Here is an 18,820-nt window from a genome sequence, read left to right on the forward strand (position 1 = left end):
ATGGATCAGGGCATAATAGCCAATTTCAAACAACATTATCAGGCTCTTGTGCTACATCGTCTGAGCAATATGGATGACCAGACTGGCAAGGATAAACGTGCTGTTGAACTGGCTCGTAATCTATTACTGTTGGATTCTCTACATATGCAGAAAGAAGCCTGGAATCATGTTACACAGGCAACCATTGTGAACTGGTACAAGCGGGCAAGCTTTGTTAAGGATGTAGAGAGGGATGAAACAGATGCAGCTGTTGCAAATGCGTCTGATGAACAGGTTATTGACATCCCAGCCGGTGTTACTGAAGAGTTTCATCGCTATGTAGCTGTTGATTACGATCTACAAACAGCTGACAACAGCACTGAATGTCAAGATATGCGCCTACACGCAGGAAACAACGACTGATGATGAAACAGATGATGAAATGAGCAGCGAGGCACATGCTGTCGAAATTCAACAACCTCCTCCTGTCACTTTTGCAAGAGCGCTGGAGAGTCTCAACACCATTCGGGCCTATCTGGAGGCAACTGGATGTCAGTGCTATGATAGTTTTTACTGTCTGGCAGACATATAGGCATATTTTCAAAGCACTTAGCCTTCCAAAGTTCCATAGAAACCTATGGAACTTTGGAAGGCTAAGTGCTTTGAAAATATGCCTCATAGTCTGTGGTACTCACAGACCCAATAGTGTACAGAGGACTATAACTGATTACTTCAAGTAAGCCTAACGTCAGTTAATGGAGACTGTATACTGTACGTGTAATAATAAACAGTACTGTACATATGTTTATCAGATGTCAAGCTTCTTTGGGTCACAACAGTTAAGTGCACGCTCCGGTTAACTGCATGCATTTCTTTTGTCCCAGACCCTTGCACTTAAGCGGATTGCAGTGTATATGCTCCATATAAGTGCAAGCCTTTTCTTTCTTTTTTAATACAGGAAGAAATAATTTACATTAAGCTAAATTTTTATTCATAGAGCAGCAGATCAGTTTCTCTCAGCTACTTCTGCACCTGTAAGATCTTTTATAAACAGTGTCTTAATCACCATTGGTGTGTCTGCTGTTATTAAACAAGATTTTGCTACCAAGAATTGGCATCAAATCATGTCTTTTCTTTACCCCAACCTAAACAGGATCCAGTCAACTAGTTTGTCTTATCAATAACTCTTTTCTTTAGTACTCTCCAGTTCTCTGGTCCCACCAAAATCCTACCCTACCCAGACCTTATAGGAATCGAGTTACATATTTTTGTTTCACTGGCTTATTACGAGGACTCTGGTGGGTGTGCGAGTCCTCTCTATATTCCCTAAATAACTGTGCCATTTCAGTCATCAACTAATCTCTACTTATAATTTGACATCATTCTGGTCTCCCTCCAACCATCTTCTTCTCCAGGTCAGCATCACGCAGTCTTTCACACTACATCAGAGAAGCCCAACCTTCTGTGCTTTAAAATATGAAGAAAAAAAAAGAGAGAAGGAACAGAAATGTAGCAGCAACACAGAAGGTTTTTGCAGTACAGTATATTTTGCAGACCTCCAAAAGTCCCCCCCCCCCCTCCAAATTCTTTCTTTTCAGTGAATGGGATTGCGGCTGTGCCCTTCTGAAGTATAGGCCTACTAGTATCCCATGCATTTTGTAATCTTGGTCCCACTCAGTTCACAGGCACCGGCTAAGCTTTTTGGGTCAGGTACCCCAGGACCAGGCTGCATAAACAAGAGTTCAAGATGTCGAGCTTAATTATCTTTTTTTTTTTTTTTTAATATATCTGTGTTTCTGATTGAAGTGGCTAACTTGTGATTTGTTTGGAAATTCATAAATACATTTAAAAAAAAATGTTGAACTGGATGCAGGATGGGGCCAGGCTCCATCCCAGTGGACAGTAGAGTAATCTGTGTACTGGGCACACTTTGTCATTCTCACAAAAAATAGGCAGCAGTCTCCATATTTCTACTTCAACTTTCTTAGTAAAACAAGAGCAACTTGAAAAAAACATTCATAAACTTGCCAACTTGGTCTGTACATTTCAGGGTCTTTCAGATGGTCAGCACAGCATCAAGCAATTTCCAAATGATATCAGGGTTTTCAAATCACAGTTCAGTTCTATCTTAAATCTTCTCTATTTACAAACCAGAAACGGTATTTGGTAATCTCTCATAGACATCTTACAGTTTTTGTCATCTCCACATGATTACTTCAGTTCACTCTCTCTCCCTTCCTGGGACTGGGTCATATGCAATGAAAGTCCTGCCAGAAGTGAGGCACTCCCACTCCCAATTCTACCTGGGATGTCTTTTTCCCCCAAGTCATCCTATTCGTTCCCAAGTCAGGATTATGCCGCAGGCACCTTCTGTCCTGTGGCAGGGGCTTCAGTCATCACCCACTGTAAAATCCTTCTTTGGTTCTCAGGATTTCCTCCTCAATACTCAGAGTCTCGGCAAGGGTGGGCTACCAAAGACCAGAATTTTCTCCATGCAATCCTTTTATTATTGGCTGGCCCTTCCCATATCCACCCACCAGGCTGACAATCCCAGCCCTCCTTGATTTAGTGACCAACCTGAAATTCCTCCCACTACTCCAAGCAGGGCATTTTCAGTGTATGTATGTTTGTGTTTGTGTGTGTGTGTGTGGGGGGGGGGGGGGGGGGGGGATCATACAAAGTACACCAACCTTATCCCCATGCAGGAGCTTTCTAGTATTCCTCAGTTTGGATGTTTGGCTTCTCACCATACAGTCACAGTCAATGTCTTATCTCTCCTGAGGGAGGCAGTTGCTCTTTTTTTCATTTCCTTCAATGTCTTCTCAAATTCTTCTTCTTCTTTTGTAAGCATATTCTTTAGCACTATTGCATCAAAAACTTTCTTCTAGAAGACAGACTCAGCCTAGTGTGGCACAACTTTGAACTGTTTACTTGGGTCTCTTTATTGCTGCCACACTGATCCTGCAATACTGGGCTACAGCCCAATGGCTGTTCATGTCATTTTCTTTATGGTTTATCATTAAGATGTATTTCCTACTGTCTCAAATCCCACTGAAATCCACACTCCTAATCTTCTTCGCTGTTCCTCATCACAGTTCAAATCATTTATCCAAGTTGGCAGTTGCTGCATTCTTGCACCGTAGCAAAGATATTTGCTCAATTTACAGATGCCTTTGTTCAGCTGTGGTGAACTCTTGACCATATTATTTTCAAGGCAGTTCTGGTAACCCATTTTTGCTCAATTTTTTATTTTCATGTTAGGTTTCTAAAACAATGTTGGAACACTGAGAAAAAAATGGGCCAAACAAATCTTCCCCTCAGCTCTACAAGCAAGTCTGATCAGTTGGATCTATTGTAGTCACAGTGGCTCTTTGTGTGCCTCGTTATATACATCTTCAAGACAGTTATTTGATTCTCCTTCACACTTTATTGCACTTTGATCTAAGCCTCGGTAAAGCACAGTGTGCAGTGTCTTTGGTCAAACTGCTAGCCAAGTTGTTCCTATGAGCTAAAAACTCTTGCCATTCACTAAGTTCAAAAGAGATATGAGATAAACGGGCGAAAGCTTGAGAGCCACCAACTTGTGTGCCTGATTCAGTCCTGCTTGTCAACTGAAAAAAGTTGCTTACCCATAACAGGGTTTTCTGTAGACAGTATTGATATAAGGCATACAGTCTCACCCACCTCCCCAAGAGCTGTTTTCCTTCCATAGCTTTAGAACCAGCTGAGGAGACCACTGGATATGGGAAGGGAACTTTACACCGAGTTATGAGCTCTGGCAGAGTTTGTCCCAGTTCACCTACTTGTATACCTTATCATTCCTGCTGTCTATGGAAAACAGCTGTTACAGGTAAGCAACATTGCTTTATATCATGTCTTGTCATGTGTTATAGCCAATAGGGATGTTTTCTTGCCAAATCATGATCCTTTATTCTTGGCAGTAGCACCATGTTTTTTAAATCTTATTTCTTACCCTCAAAATGGTGACAGAACTTGTTTTTTGTGTGTGATTGTAATGTTTATCATATGATATAATATTGTCCCAGGTGTAAAAACTACAATCCAAAAAATTCTGTAGCAAAATATTTTTGCCATTCAATTTGTGTTCTTTAACATTTAGAAAACTGGATCTTGAAACCATAGGATTGAACCATCTTCACTTTGAAAATGAGGCATTTAGATGGATACATAATATTAATCTTTAGACTTGTGTAAGGAAAGGGGTCTTTTGTGGTCTTGAAATAAAGCTAGACATTTTCTTTTTAAATGTTTGCTTGCCTATTGCAGACCCCATATAACCCCATATAACACTGATGTTTGGATCCAAGATATTTGACTGTATTATATGTGAATCCACATTATATGGGGGCCAGAAAATTGTAAGTAATAGCAAAAAGAAAAGGAGAGGTCCACCCCTTGACCGTGTTGTAAGCGATCCCATGTTATATCAAGCCATGTTATATAGGGTCTATAGCGTATTTTGGGGGGTTTTAAATAAATTTGGTTTCCTCCACACATGCATCTCTTTCAATACTGTCAATATGTCTTCATCCAACAAGAAATATGCCTCTTGTTGCCAGTATAATTTAATGTTCTGATTAATCTTGGATATGTGTGTCTACTATAGTATTGCTGGAGATGGACAGGCTTCAACTTTGGCTTTGACTTGCTTGTCACTTATACCAACCGGTACATCATTTTTAAGCGGAACACTCTGAACCAACCATGCAGCGGATCGGTCAGTCTGCAGCCAAGGAGAAACATTGCATTTAGGTATGAAAGACCAAGAGTTAATATATCATGGTCTTGTTTGAGTAACCAAGTAGAAAAAGAATGGTATGCATACAGCTAGAGATCTCTCAGAATGGGCTTCTGCAGTTCTATTTAATTTTTAAAGAATGTGTATTTCACTGTCTGAGGAAAAAATACCCAGTTCAAATGCAGATCACATACATATAATTCACAAATTACACAATAAAATCAGGTTAAAATGGCACCAACAATTTCTGGTACACAGCAAACACACATAGAGGGGCATAATCGAACTGGGGCACCCATCTATAAGGGTGCCCATCTCTAATGACGGCCCCGTAAAGCAGCGTACCCGACTGGATTATCGAAACAAGATGGCCGGCCATCTTTCGTTTCGATAATACGGTCAGGAAGGCCAAATCTCAACATTTGGGCCGCCCCTAGAGATGGCCGACATTGGTTTTCGCCGATAATGGAAACTAATGGCGGCCATCTCAAAACCAGCCAAATCCAAGCCATTTGGTCGTGGGAGGAGCCAGCATTTGTAGTGCACTGGTCCCCCTCACATGCCAGGATATCAACCGCCCTAGGGGGCACTGCAATGGACTTCACAAATTGCTCCCAGGTGCATAGCTCCCTTACCTTGGGTGCTGAGTCCCCCAAAACCCACTCCCCACAACTGTACAACACTACCATAGCCCTTAAAGGGTAACGGGGCACCTAGATGTGGGTACAGTGGGTTTCGAGTGTGTTTTGGAGGGCTCCCATTTACCACCACAAGTGTAATAGGTCGGGGGGGTGGGGGGGGGTGGGCCTGGGTCCGCCTGCCTGAAGTGCACTGCAGTACCCACTAAAAACTGCTCCATTGACCTGCATAGTGCTGTGATGGAGCTGGGTATGACATTTGAGGCTGGCAAAAAAATGTTATGTTTTTTTTTTTTTGGGTGGGAGGGTGTTGGCGACCACTGGGGGGAATAAGAGGATGTGATCCCCGATTCCCTCCGGTGGTCATTTGGTTAGTTCGCGCACCTTTTCAAGGCTTGGTCGTAAACAAAAAGGGACCAAGTAAAGTCAGCCAAATGCTCGTCAGGGCCAGCCTTCTGTTTTCCATTATCGACCGAGGACGGCCATCTCTTAACCACACCCCGTCCCGCCGTCGGTACACTGCCGACACGCCCCCTTGAACTTTGGCTGGCCCTGCGACGGAAAGCAGTTGAGGCTGGCCAAAATCGGCTTTTGATTATGCCGATATGAGCGCCCATCTCCCGATTTATGTCGGAAGATGGCCGCCCTTCTCCTTCGAAAATAAGCTGGATAGTAACATAGTAGATGACGGCAGAAAAAGACCTGCACGGTCCATCCAGTCTGCCCAACAAGATAAACTCATATGTGCTATTTCTTGTGTATACCTTACCTTGATTTGTATCTGCCATTTTCACTGCACAGACCGTAGAAGTCTTGCCCCGCCTCCCCCCACCAGCAGCTCCCCCCACCTACCATCATGTTCAAAATCTGTACCCTAGTCCATAAAATCATCCATGGTGATGCCCCAGCCTACATGTCAGACCTAATAGAACTACCACCCAGGAACGCAAAAAACTCTTCTCGCACATTCCTTAATCTTCATCCTCCCAAGTGCAAAGGTCTGAAAATACAAATCAATGCACGCATCTACCTTTTCCTATATGAGCACACAACTCTGGAATGTGTTACCACGCAACCTGAAGACGGTCTATGAATTGACCAATTTCCGTAAACTATTGAAAACTTATCTCTTCGACAAGATATATCACAAAGACCAGTACGTGTAACTGTATATTCTTTAATATATCCAGTAATGTCTTATAATGTCTTTTACTTTAAAACTATTATGTATTTCAATACCATGTAACCAATACCCTCTGTAAACCAAATGTATATTCTCTTCAATTTCCATGATGAATTGTAAGCCACATTGAGCCTGCAAAGAGGTGGGATAATGTGGAATACAAATGCAATAAATAATAATAATAAAATAAAAAACCCACTGATAATAAAACAACAAATCAGCAAAATTAATTATAATCGAGCATATTCTTTTTCATAGTTCCAATTTTAGAGCATTCTGAGATTTCTATTGGTTCATGAAAAAGCAGACCAGGGTACCCAAGAGATGTAGGCTTAATTTGTCTGGATATGGAAGTCTGTAATACTATGTACAGACCTTCAACAAATGAGACTTTCTCATTCTACCAGTTCTGGAACACTATACAACATTTAGCAACTTGCAGATCAATATTCATCCTGTGGCAGTCGGCCCTTTTTTTTTTTTAATGCTGACAGCTGTGGACTGAATGCAGGCCATGTCTGAGGCACTGGCATTAAATATCTGGGCTCTACTAGCCTCCCAGGTGTTAACTGAGTGAAAGCAATATTCAGCCAGCTGCCTGACTAGCTAACCAGGTTGCGGGCTGAATACTGGGCAGGTTAGTTGTGCCATTTCACCCCCTTTAGATCCCCCTGGGTCCACCTAAAGTAGTCTCTGGAAGTCTAGGGTAGTCCGGGCAGGAGCACTCCCCTTTCACTCCATGCTGGTTAATGGTTTAAAATGGCTACTGCGACCTCTAGTGGTAGCTTTAGTACCTGGGGGGAGGGGGTTCTTAGGCGAGATCAGCAAAACTAATACTACCCAGTATTCAACTGATTACCCGGTTAGCTAACCAAGTAAAGTTAGGATGGCTTTTTTGCTATGTGGTTAACTGCCATCTCCACCTCAACTCAACCCCCAGACCACCCAGGCTCTACCCAGATAGTGCTGCAATGGTCAGAGGGGGCTGTGCAGCAGCACTACCCAGGTAAATGCTGCTGAATGACCGTGAGTTAACCAGGTAGGAGCTGCTGCTACCCAGTTAACTTGCTCTGAATATTGACCCTTTGCTTTTTTTAAATAAATATCCCAAATATCCAAAATTACTTGTTTTGGAAGTAACTTTTGCTTATGTATGCAGCACCAGTATTCATTCATTTCAATATTTATATACCACTTAGACCTAAGCATTTTACAGGTACTGGGTCTGTTCCTAGTGGGCTCACAATCTAAATAGTACGTTGTACTACTGTTGTATCTGGGGCACCTCTATTGTTTAGTGCTTCTAACGGGGATTTGGTCCCTTTTTATTCCTAGGTTACGTCTGGCGTCTTTTGACAGCAATGGGAAAGTGATTTGCAGTAGAACAAGTGGATACCAGATTCTGTCTCTTGAGAAAGATCAGGTATGTAGGTTTAATTTTTGTTTTCTAATGCAAAAGGAGGTAGAAACTTTTCTAAATTGGTGGGTTTTTGGTAGCAACAGAACAGTGGCGATGACCAAAGAGCCAGTGTGCAGCCAAAGGTATTTTCGAAAGGGTCCTTTTATTAACCATTTCTCACATAACATACATGGGAAAGCACATTCAGTGCTTAAGGAACTCAACATGGGCCGTGTTTCGGCTATACTGCCTGCATCAAGAGTCCAAATTTAAATCCAAATGTGCATGTATCAGATGTAAAGGATTATGTACACATCACAATCTGCAGTGTGAAACCTTAAGCAGGTCTGTAGTCAGAAGCCTCTGGCTTGTCTCCTCCCAGTTCAGCCTCCTGCTGACCCTAAAATACACTAGTACACGGATATTTCCCTGTCCCAGAATGCTTACAGTCTGTACTTGAGGCAATGGAAGGTTAAATGACTCGCTCAAGATCACATGGAATTGGAGTAGGATTTTGACCCTGACTTCCAGTCACAGGAAGTATCTCGGATTCCGAATAGGGAAACACCACTTCCAATATCGTGTTCTGTCATTTGGTCTCTCATTAGCTCCCAGTGTATTCACCAAGTGTCTAGCAGTAGCTGCAGTGTTTTTGCACAGATGGTATATCTGTTTCCCTATCTGGACGATTGGCTCGTGAAGAGTACATTGCAGGAGGGAGCAACAGAGTCTATGCGCCTGATTTATTCGGGTGTTGGAGCTACTAGGGCTTGTCATAAACTACCCCAAGTCCCACCTTCTCCTGGGTCAGCGATTGGATTACATTGGAGTCCTGCTTGATACATTGCAGGCTCGGACTTGTCTTCCACAAGCGAGAGCAGAGGTCTTAACATGCACTTTGCAGGTCTGAAGCAGCAAGCAGGTCACAGCTCTGCAAATGTTGAGATTAATGGGCCACGTGGTCCCAGCAGTGCATGTTGCTCCTATGGCACATCCCTGCTTGCAGAGGCTCAGTGGACCTTAGCTTCCCAGTGGTCTCAGGCAGCTGGGAATCTAGCGGATGTCATCCAGATTCTTCCAGAATTGACTCATGCCTTTCTCTGGTGGACAGTTCAGTCAAATTTGACACTACCATTCCAGATTTCACCCCCTCAGAGGTGTTAACAGATGCACACAGCTTGGGATGAGGAGCTCATGTGGATAGGCTTCACATCCAGGGTACTTGGTCTGCTCAGCATATCTAGGGTACTCGGTCTGCTCAGGAAACAGATTACCATATTAACTTCCTCGAGCTAAGTGCCATTTGGAATGCTAAGGCTTTCAGATATCGACTACAGAACCAAATTATTCTCATTCAAATGGACAACTAGGCTCCAATATTCTGCAAGAACAAACGGGGGTACAAGATCATACCTCTTGTGTCAGGAGATAGTGGGGATGTAGCAGTGGGCCCTCCTCCTCTATGGAATGGTCCTCTGAGCCACGTAGCTAACAGGAAAGGACAACTGATTTTAAACTACTCTCAGTAGCAGCTTCTGTTTCTGAGGAGAGAGTAGTTTAAAACCAGTAGATGAAGCTTCTGAGGAGAGAGTAGTTTAGGTGAAGCATTCTGTCAACACCACTCAGCAGGTCTTCTCTCAGCACCTCTTCAGCACTTTCTTCCATGAACACTGCTTTCAGCTGTAAGGTGAAATTTTGTGAAACCATCTTTAAGTTTTGTCATTGAAGCCCCTGATGCAGCCCTGGTTAGGGCGAAACAAGATCTTGTTGGGCCTTTTTTTTGATGATTTATGATTTGCTAGTAAAAAAGGCCCATTTCTGTCAGAAATGAAACGGGCGCTAGCAAGGTTTTCCTCAGAGTGTATGTTTGAGAGAGAGAGAGAGAGAGAGAGAGTGTGTGTGTGTCAGAGACAGAGTGTGTGTTTGTGTGAGAGAGACAGTGTCTGTGTGTGTGTGAGACTGTGTGTGTGTGACAGAGAGAGTGTCAGAGAGAGTGTATGTGAGAGTGCCCCCACCCGTGTCCAGAGACCCTCCTCTCCCCCTGCCCCCCCCCCCCCTTTTTATTTCTGCTCTTGTGATCTGCTCCTTTTTTGCTTCATTGTGGAGTATCCTTAAAATCTGATTGGCTAGGTGTGTCCCAAGGACTGGGTTGAGGAACCACTGTTTCAAACGGATAATCCTTGTTTGTTTTAAACTTTTTTCCTTGTGAGAAACTTGTTTTGGCCGCTCAGATTTAAAGCCCCCTAATTTTGTCTGAATTAGGAAATAATGCAAGTAAAATCCTATGTAAATCTTTGATAGAGGAACCTTCTTTATATTTTTGTTTTGTAGGAGATAGTGTTGCTTGAAACATGATGTCCTGATGTTGAAAGTGTGAAATGTGTTTTACATAGGTAGTGGCCTCAGAGTATTCAAGACAGTATCTGTGGTTGACTTTTTAGGACTCATACATCCCAAAAATGAATTTTGCTACCTAAATGTAAATGCTGACCAAGAGGTAAAGGGGAACTTTTATGTTCTATGTTGCTGGAAAGAAGGAACCAGTTTAATTTGGGCTGATTTCTATGATTTTTTTTTTTTTTGGTTAGTCTCTTTGTTGTTTTTGAGATGATAGTTGCAACAGGTGCTAATGTCTGAACTACTGCTTATAAGATAGTCATTGGTAATTTACTGCCCCTTGAATTGGTAGAAGATACTCTGGTTAATACTGGGCACCACTGATATTCTGAGACAATACTCAGCTAGCTGGACAAGTAGGATCACAGAAACAGCTGTACTAATTTGACTGGATAGTTATCTGGGTACCAGCACTGAATATTGGTTAGCACCTGAATAACTTCTGGTGGCCAAGTAAGACCTGACATTGAAATTGCAGGTCAAATTCTGTCCGCAGTGATCAGAGCCTTTAAAAATTGCTGTCAGCTGAGAGATGAATATCTGGCCCAAGGTTTATAACATGCAGTGTTCTTTAAGTAACTGGTCTGGGTATTAAGGATATATAGTCTTTCATTGGCTTTCATCATTTCTGGAGCAATGTGAATATAAAGTAATGGAATGGGATTGTTCTAAAGCGTGGCAGAGTTCCTCAGGGGTCCATGCTCTCTCTTGCCTTGTTTAATATCTTTGTTTAGCTATTCTATAAAGTGTCTATATTGTGGGTCTTAAATTTTAGTGTTGGGTATACAGATTTATATAACCATTCTCGGAGAGGGTTTTGAAGAAATTCAATGAGGGATTAAAAGTTGTTGCTTCCTGATTGTGGAAAAATAAGTTGAAATTAAATATCAATAAGTAGAGTGAAAACTGATCCTGAATTTGTAACTAAACTTGAAGGTGAACAAAACTGAATTAAGGGCTCAGGAAAAGATTTGTGCATCTGGTTAGATATTACACCAGCTTTTGATGGTCCAGCTTTTACCAGTTATATATGGTCCAGCAACTTAAATCTTATTTGACTCCTGAGAAGTTGCATACTATGGTTTAAGCTTTGATTTTGACTGGCATTGACTAGGAATGGTGTTACCTAGGCTTAACCAAAAACAATGTTATAAGAGATTCAGTGTTGTAAAATACAGCTGTCCCTTAATAGGGGATTAAGGTTGTGAACACAAAAACAGTGATGAAATTCAAGAATGTGTGGGATAAATACAGGAGCACTATGTAGAAAAAGGATGGAATCCAAAGCTTAAATAATAGTTTCAGAGGTTGGGAAGTAAGACCAATGCCTGGCAGACTTCTATGGTCTGGGTCTCATAAATTACAAAAACAGATCATGATCAAGTTGGATTGGGCTTCAATGGCAACTACAATAGTTGGGAAGTAGGACTGGTGCCAGGCACACTTCTACGGTCTGTGCCCCAACATTGGTATGGAGAGACAGAGATTAAGTATACCAGTATACCTAGACCTATCCGAGCAATCCATGACCACCTACCATTTAGAAAAGCACTAAAAACCCATCTATTCAAACAAGCCTATTCAAAAGACCCAGATTAATCTCTTGAACCCATCTACCTTACATATACTGAAGAGAAAACGACATTGACCCAGACTCTTATCTCCCACCTTACCTTCCTCTCTGTATCACCTGTCTCTACCTACCCATCCATCCTATTATTATGTTATACTTAATTTCCTACTTTACATAACAAAATTCTGTGTTACCTATTACTACGTAAGCCGCATTGAGCCTGCTTTTAGTGGGAAAGTGCGGGATACAAATATAATAAATAAATCATGAAGGAGTGTAATCTGTGCAGAGTGCCAGATTCAACTCTGGCCACCTTGTTGGGCAGTTTGGATGGACCATGCAGGTCTTAGCTCCGGACATTTACTATGTTATGATATGTGAGATAACTCAAACATTTATGAAATTTCATTGGTTGTTCAACAGTTTGACTGTTTAAAACACTGATGTTTAATTTAGCCATGCAATGGGGACACCTGGTTGTTTCATATCAACCAGGCTGTAGCTTGCAGTCTGAGTGCAGAGATTTCCTAGTTTTTTTCTGTGTTAAAAAGCTTGGTTGCAGCTCACTGTGTCAAGAACATTCTCATTTGTTACCCCATTCATTTGGAATAAGCTCCCTAAGTCAGTACACCAGGAAAAAATTACTTGTACTTTCATAGAGAGGTTGAGGCATGGTTTTTGTAGCCAGTCCTGTGGTTAATTTGGGTGGTACTGGGGTCCATAGGCATATTGTTGATTTCATTTACATTCATCACTTATATATCCTGCAGATATGTGAATAGGAGGCAGTGCTCAATTGTGGATTAAGGACTTGTTAAAAAATAGAAAACAGAGAGCAGGCTTAAGTGGTCAATATTTTCAATGGAGAAGGGTAAATAGTAGGGTTCCCCCAGGGATCTGTGCTGGGACCGTTGCTTTTTAATATATTTATGAATGACCTTGAAATATGATTAACGAGCGAGGTGATCAAATCTGTTGATAACACTGTTATTCAAAGTTGTCAAATCACAAGGAATGATTATGAGAAACTGCAAGAGGACCTTACAATACTGGACATCCAGAATAGTAGATAAAATTTAATGTGAACAAGTTAAAAATGATACACATAGAAAGAATAGCCTAAACTATAGCTAGATGTGCTAGGTTCCATGTTAGGAGACGACACCCAGGAAAAGGATCTAGGTGTCATAATTGATACGTTGAAATCCTCTACTTAATATGCAGCAGCCAAGAAGGCAAATCAAATGTTAAGAATCCATTGGAAAGGAATGAAGAACAAAACGGTGAATATTATACCTTTCTATTGCTCCATGGTGGACTACACCTCAAATATGTGCATTTCTGGTCACCGCATCTGAAAAAAGATATAGCTGAATTAGAAAAGATACAGAGAAGAGCAACCAAAATAATAGTTATGTTATCAAGGATTTCGGTCTCGCCAACTCTCAATATAATAGATTCAAGGTGAGTTATCGATCCATGCCAAAAAACTGACAAAACATCAGGAAGTTACAAATAATCAGAAAAGAAAACATTCAGAATATAAACTAAAAACATGAGAAAACAAAGTTAACCCCCCACCCCCTGTCTAATAAACAGATGAGTTTTCAAGACTTTACAAAACAAAAAATAATTCTTTATCAAATACAATTCAAGTAGAAGGTTGTTCCAAAAACAAACTGCTAAGAAAACAAATGATTGAGAGAAAGCAGCCTTAAATCATACATTTTCTGGTTGAAGGAAAGGCTATCAATAAATAATTGCATCTCCTGGAAGTTATCCTAGATTTTAATACAGTCACCAACTGAGAACTGTCTTCCAAAAACTTAAATACTAAACAAAGGGCCTTGAAAATAACTTGAGACTTCAAAGGCAGCCAGTGCAATTCACCCAATAAAGGACTTCATTATCCAGCCTAGTCTTCTGATCTATTAACCTAGCAGCTGAATTCTGAAGGGGATGGAACAACTCCTCTATGAGGAAATGTTAGAGGTTAGGGCTCTTCCTTGGAGGGAGATGGCTGAAGGGAGACATAATAGAGGTCTATTAATGTTTTTTTTTTTTAATGGAGTGGAATGGATAGACGTGAATAGCTTGTTTACTCTTTCCCCAGAAGTACAAGGACTAGGTGGCACGCAATGAAGTAGTACATTTAGAACAAATCAGAGAAAATATTTTTTCACTTTGTATAATTAGGCTCTGAAATCTATTGCCAGAGAAGAGTTTAGAAAAGGTTTACAATGAGCTGTGTCATGTGATGGTATCTTAAAGTAAAAAGCAGGTATTTTATTTTCCTCAATTTTTCCTGCAAGGCTGTCTGCTGGGCAACTTTGACTTCCATCATTGGCCAGGGCCTGGAGGGGACATCTCTCTTGCACTCTAACAGTCATCAATTTAGTTAAACATCTGCCTTCTCTCCCTTGAGAAAGCTACCTCAGTTGAATACTCAAGCCCTGTTTAGACATGACTTGATTGCTTTAATTCCTCCATTTCATAAGGTGACATTTGGTTTCTCTAACTGCTCAGATATCTTCTTAAAACCACTTTTTAATGCCCCGCTGTCATTATTTATTTATTTTTTTAAAACAAGTGCCATTCTCCTTGCATATGGCATTATTAAACAGTAGGTATGTAATGTTCTTATTTGAAAGAGCACAGGAACATAACCTGAGGTAGGCATTTCATTTTCACTGAATAGTAATGGAGAGGATAAAAAAAAAGGTTGTTCTCTAAAATAATATTCAAGCACCTTTTTGACCTCAATTGCAACTTTCTTTAAATTAGTCCCCTTATTTTCTTTTTCCTGTTCAGATTACAGCCACTGGATCAGATATAAAGACTATCCTATCCACTATGTACTTCTGTTTCTTTTCATGGTATAATTCTCTTTATTGGATATGTAGACCATTCTAAAAGGCTATTTCTAAGGTGGTATATCAAATTACTGATTCATATTTCATGTTTATTCCTGAAACTGAACTGGCTAGGTGTTGCTCCAGAAGAGGGTTGAGAAGCACTGATGTCCATTATCAGTATACAAAGACATGGGCAGTAGTAACAAGTGAGAACAGGTAGATGGGACCTCTGGGGCCATATCTGATCGTGTTTGGAGGTCAACTGAGAAACCACTGATTGCACTTGTTTTTATCTTCTCAGAGCTCTTTATCTCTGTACTGTAGACCATCATTAACTTTTTTTTTTCACCACTTGTGTGAGATCCGAAATTATTTTTCTTAATTTTCGGGCAACATGATAGTGTAATCTTTAAAAACTGTGCTATTTCAAAAGTGCACACAGCAAGTAACACTTATCAAGTAAAAACAGATTTTCCAAAGGCAGAGGAGCCCATTTATTAAAAATCAATTTTACTTATGAAGGCCACAACAAATCCCCATTGGCCATATGTTTTGAAAGAAGAACTTAATGACAGTGTGTGCCTTTTCAAATCAAGGATTCAGGCAAAATGGATTACAACACTGAAACACTAGACAATAAATTAACACTTAAAACAACTTTTAAAATCCACAGAAAATCACACACCTGCTCCATCAAATAATTACATCAAAAGCAAAATGCCAACAAAAAAAAAGGAAAAGGGTTAATAAATGAAACAGTGGACCCTTGGCCAAAATTACTGCTGAAAGAAATGTCAAGTTTTTATAAATAAAAGATAATTATCCAGCTTCTTCAGAGCCAGTGGTGGTTTGTTCTTTAGGGAAAGAGCAATACAGCGGAAGGCACTGTGATGAATAAAATTTGATTATATGTTTAATAAAGAGAATTTGATTACTGCAATCTATTATGTATGGGTCTTTTGAAAACTGTTGAATCAGCTACCTGATGTGCAAAGAACTGCAGCATGTATTTTGCTGGACTTTAAGTTGTTTGTTGGAATGAGATTTTGGATTGAGCACATGCTATTTTGGAAGTATACTACACTAGTTCCTCTTCAGCTCAATTGACTGCCAGTCACTGCAAGAGTTAAGTTTTGGTGCTGGGTTTTAAAACTTATGCTTAATAATGCTTATGCTGCCAGACTAAGAACAATGGTGGTGGCGTTTATTAACTCGGTGATGACCATAAATATAGAAAACAGCTGGCAGGAACTGACGCAATACTAATATTTTCATAACAACAATATTTAAGTAAACATTGTGTCTAATATGTGTTGAGTTGGTCATATCGAGGAAGTAGACTGTTTGAGAGCCATTACATTTATTAAGTGCCATTAGCGTACAACTATTAACAAAAATTAGTGTGTGAACCCTTACCACCACCTATTTTGTAAGCCGTAAGGGTTTGTATGCTAATCTTACACTGATCAGTTAGCACTTGGCAATGGCAACACTCTGATTAGCACAGACATGCTCACTCTCAGACCCCAGATATGCTCCCTTGATAAAAAAAAATACTTTAAGTGTGTGGGTAGCATGCGCACATTTGAAACTTACCATGGGATGCGTCAGGCTATAGTAAGCATGTGTTAGTGCTTTCCGTAGCTTAGTAAAAGGACCTGTTTTTATATTTCATGTGATGTGGTTGCCATGTTAGTCCACATTTAAAGGTAATAAATAGAAATAAAACAGAGAAAAGAAAATAAGATGGTACTTTTTTATTGGACTAACTTAATATATTTTTTGATTAGCTTTCGAAGGTAACCCTTCACATCAGATTTCTGATCTGATCTGAAGAAGAAGGGTTCACTTTTCTGAAGTAGGAAAGTAGATGATTACGGGGCTCATTTTCAAAGCACTAAACACAGAATGACGTACCATGGGTTACTATGGAACTTTGTATGTCTAAGAGCTTTGAAAATGAACCCCTTAATTTCTCTAAGCTGCAAGACTATTCTGACTAAATTGAATGTACTGGACTATAATTAATTTATAGCAGCATAGTAAATGGTACCTTCAAAATAGTAATTTCTCAGATAAGAATGAAAATTGAAAATGAAAATTTCTTATTGATGAGCGTTATCCTCTTTTTAATGGCTAATTAAGATCCTCTTTTTATGATATGATTTGTATTTTAGATCCTGCTGTTTTCCTTCATTTGGGATTAGGCTACGTATATTTTTATTCCTAACCGGAGACTCTAGAAAAATGTGCATACAATGAAATTTCTCTTTGTAAGGTTTTTAAATGTGTATTTTTTGACAACCCCCAAGCATAACGTCTTGTTTTCATTCATCTGGCAACTTGATTCCATTTGTTTTTTCTTTTTATTTCATAGGAGCAAGTAGTTATGAACCTGGATAGCAGACTTCTGGTCTTTCCTTTGTACATCTGCTGTAATTTCTTGTGTACTTCACCAGAAAGGAGAATGGAGAGTGACGGACAGACAGGGAGTACAGACTGCTGAAAACTGGATGCAGAAAATACAGTAGCATTTTTTTTTGTTTAAGCTCCCATCTGCCTGCTCCAATTTCATAATTCCTCTTTCTACAGTAAAACTAATAAATCAGAGGCCAGTTTAACAAGACATGGTAGTCCACATGCTTGCCAAGGATAACTACTGCTGTACCATCTCATAAGGCGACATTTCTTCTGAGCAAGTTGGTGGTCTTGACATAATACTTTAGAAAAGTTGGACCATTGGGAGAGGGGTTGAAATTCCTCAAGAGAAAAAAACAACCAAAAAATACACATACAATCCTAAGTGGCCTTACATATCAGTAAATACACCTTGCAATACTTTGCCTGGGTATTGGAAGAAAGCAGGTATGAGCATGGCCATACATACTAGCATTAATTTCATTTCTACACTGCAGCAAATTCTATCCTTTCTGTGCTGCCAAGACTGAAGCTTGAAATCAGCAATGATACCGAACAATTTCTTGCATACATTTGAAACTTGTTAGAAATATGGATAAAGAGCTATAGCCACGTAAAGACCTGTTTACAAGGTTTACCTGGAAGATGAGGAAGAAAAAACGCTTTAAAAAACAGTCTCCTGGTGCTAAATTTGTGTCTCTTAAACCTGTATGTTACTGTTGTTCTTTTGTGGGGTTACAACTATTACTTGATCCATCTATTCATTGGGATTATTTTTCTTAGCAGTTCAGATTTTATTATGATTGTTTCCTGAAGTGGTATGAATTAAGATGTGACCACTCTGATGTCTGAAATCAACTCTTGGAGAATGATCTTGGGTGTTTTTCCATTGCAGTGTGTTTGATACCACAGGCTTTAAGCCACTGGTAAGTTGGTATATTCCACTCTGTGCATACCAGTTCTTACATTGGTTAGTGCTTGTGTACATTGTAAGTTGAATATAGAACCTGTGATGTAGTGTGCTATAGCTGATATTGTCCCATTGGTAAACGTTATCTAATAGTATTGACCAAATTATCGGGAATGAGCTCTAACACATCCTCAGCTTTATATTCTGTTTTCCTTGTTCATGAACTTTAGGCCAGTGTTCAAAAGATCTAGGCACCTAACTTAATCTGCCAGAAAATAAATTGTCCCATATTTAAGCTCCTTAATTGAAGTGAATCTGTTTAGTAGGTACTTAAAGCTTGGGTGGAGTAAGGTCAGAATGAAGTTAGGTACTTATTAATGCAAATTTCCAGCACTAGGCATCTAAGCATAATCTAATATCTATTTTCATTTCAAATTGTAAATACCTAAGATGTGCTGAAAATAGGGGTCTAACTTAGGGACCCTTTTACTAAGTGGTGGTAAGCCCAATGTGAGCTTACTGCTCGCTAATCAGGAAGTACCTGGACTACCGCAGTAGCCCAGCGGTACTTCCCACCCGTAGTGCGCCGTCATATCTGGTGTACCCGGCAGTGCCATGCACTGCCCGGTTACCGCCGGGTCAGCGCAGGAGCCCTTAACCACACCTCAGGTGGCAGTAAGGGCTCTCCCCTCCCCCCCCCCCGAAATGG

The 18,820-nt window shown here is 40.3% G+C and overlaps 1 protein-coding gene across 3 annotated transcripts in view; it reads left to right on the plus strand.

Moving 5' to 3' along the window:
* The window catches only part of GMCL1 (germ cell-less 1, spermatogenesis associated), an 82,401-nt gene extending 63,986 nt beyond the window's left edge, over window positions 1-18,415 (plus strand). For 2 of the 3 annotated variants that reach the window (XM_030201893.1, XM_030201894.1), the window contains 3 exons: window positions 4,607-4,752; window positions 7,895-7,982; window positions 17,161-18,415. In XM_030201893.1, coding sequence (XP_030057753.1) covers window positions 4,607-4,752; window positions 7,895-7,982; window positions 17,161-17,289 — 363 coding nt within the window. In that variant the 3' untranslated portion in view covers window positions 17,290-18,415. Of the gene's footprint in view, window positions 1-4,606; window positions 4,753-7,894; window positions 7,983-10,399; window positions 10,456-17,160 lie in introns of all 3 variants that reach the window. The other variant, XM_030201895.1, reaches the window with a different exon arrangement.
* The last annotated feature ends 405 nt before the right edge of the window (window positions 18,416-18,820 follow it).

This window comes from Microcaecilia unicolor, chromosome 4 (genome assembly GCF_901765095.1).
Source record: "Microcaecilia unicolor chromosome 4, aMicUni1.1, whole genome shotgun sequence".
Classification (NCBI taxonomy): Eukaryota; Metazoa; Chordata; class Amphibia; order Gymnophiona; family Siphonopidae; genus Microcaecilia; species Microcaecilia unicolor.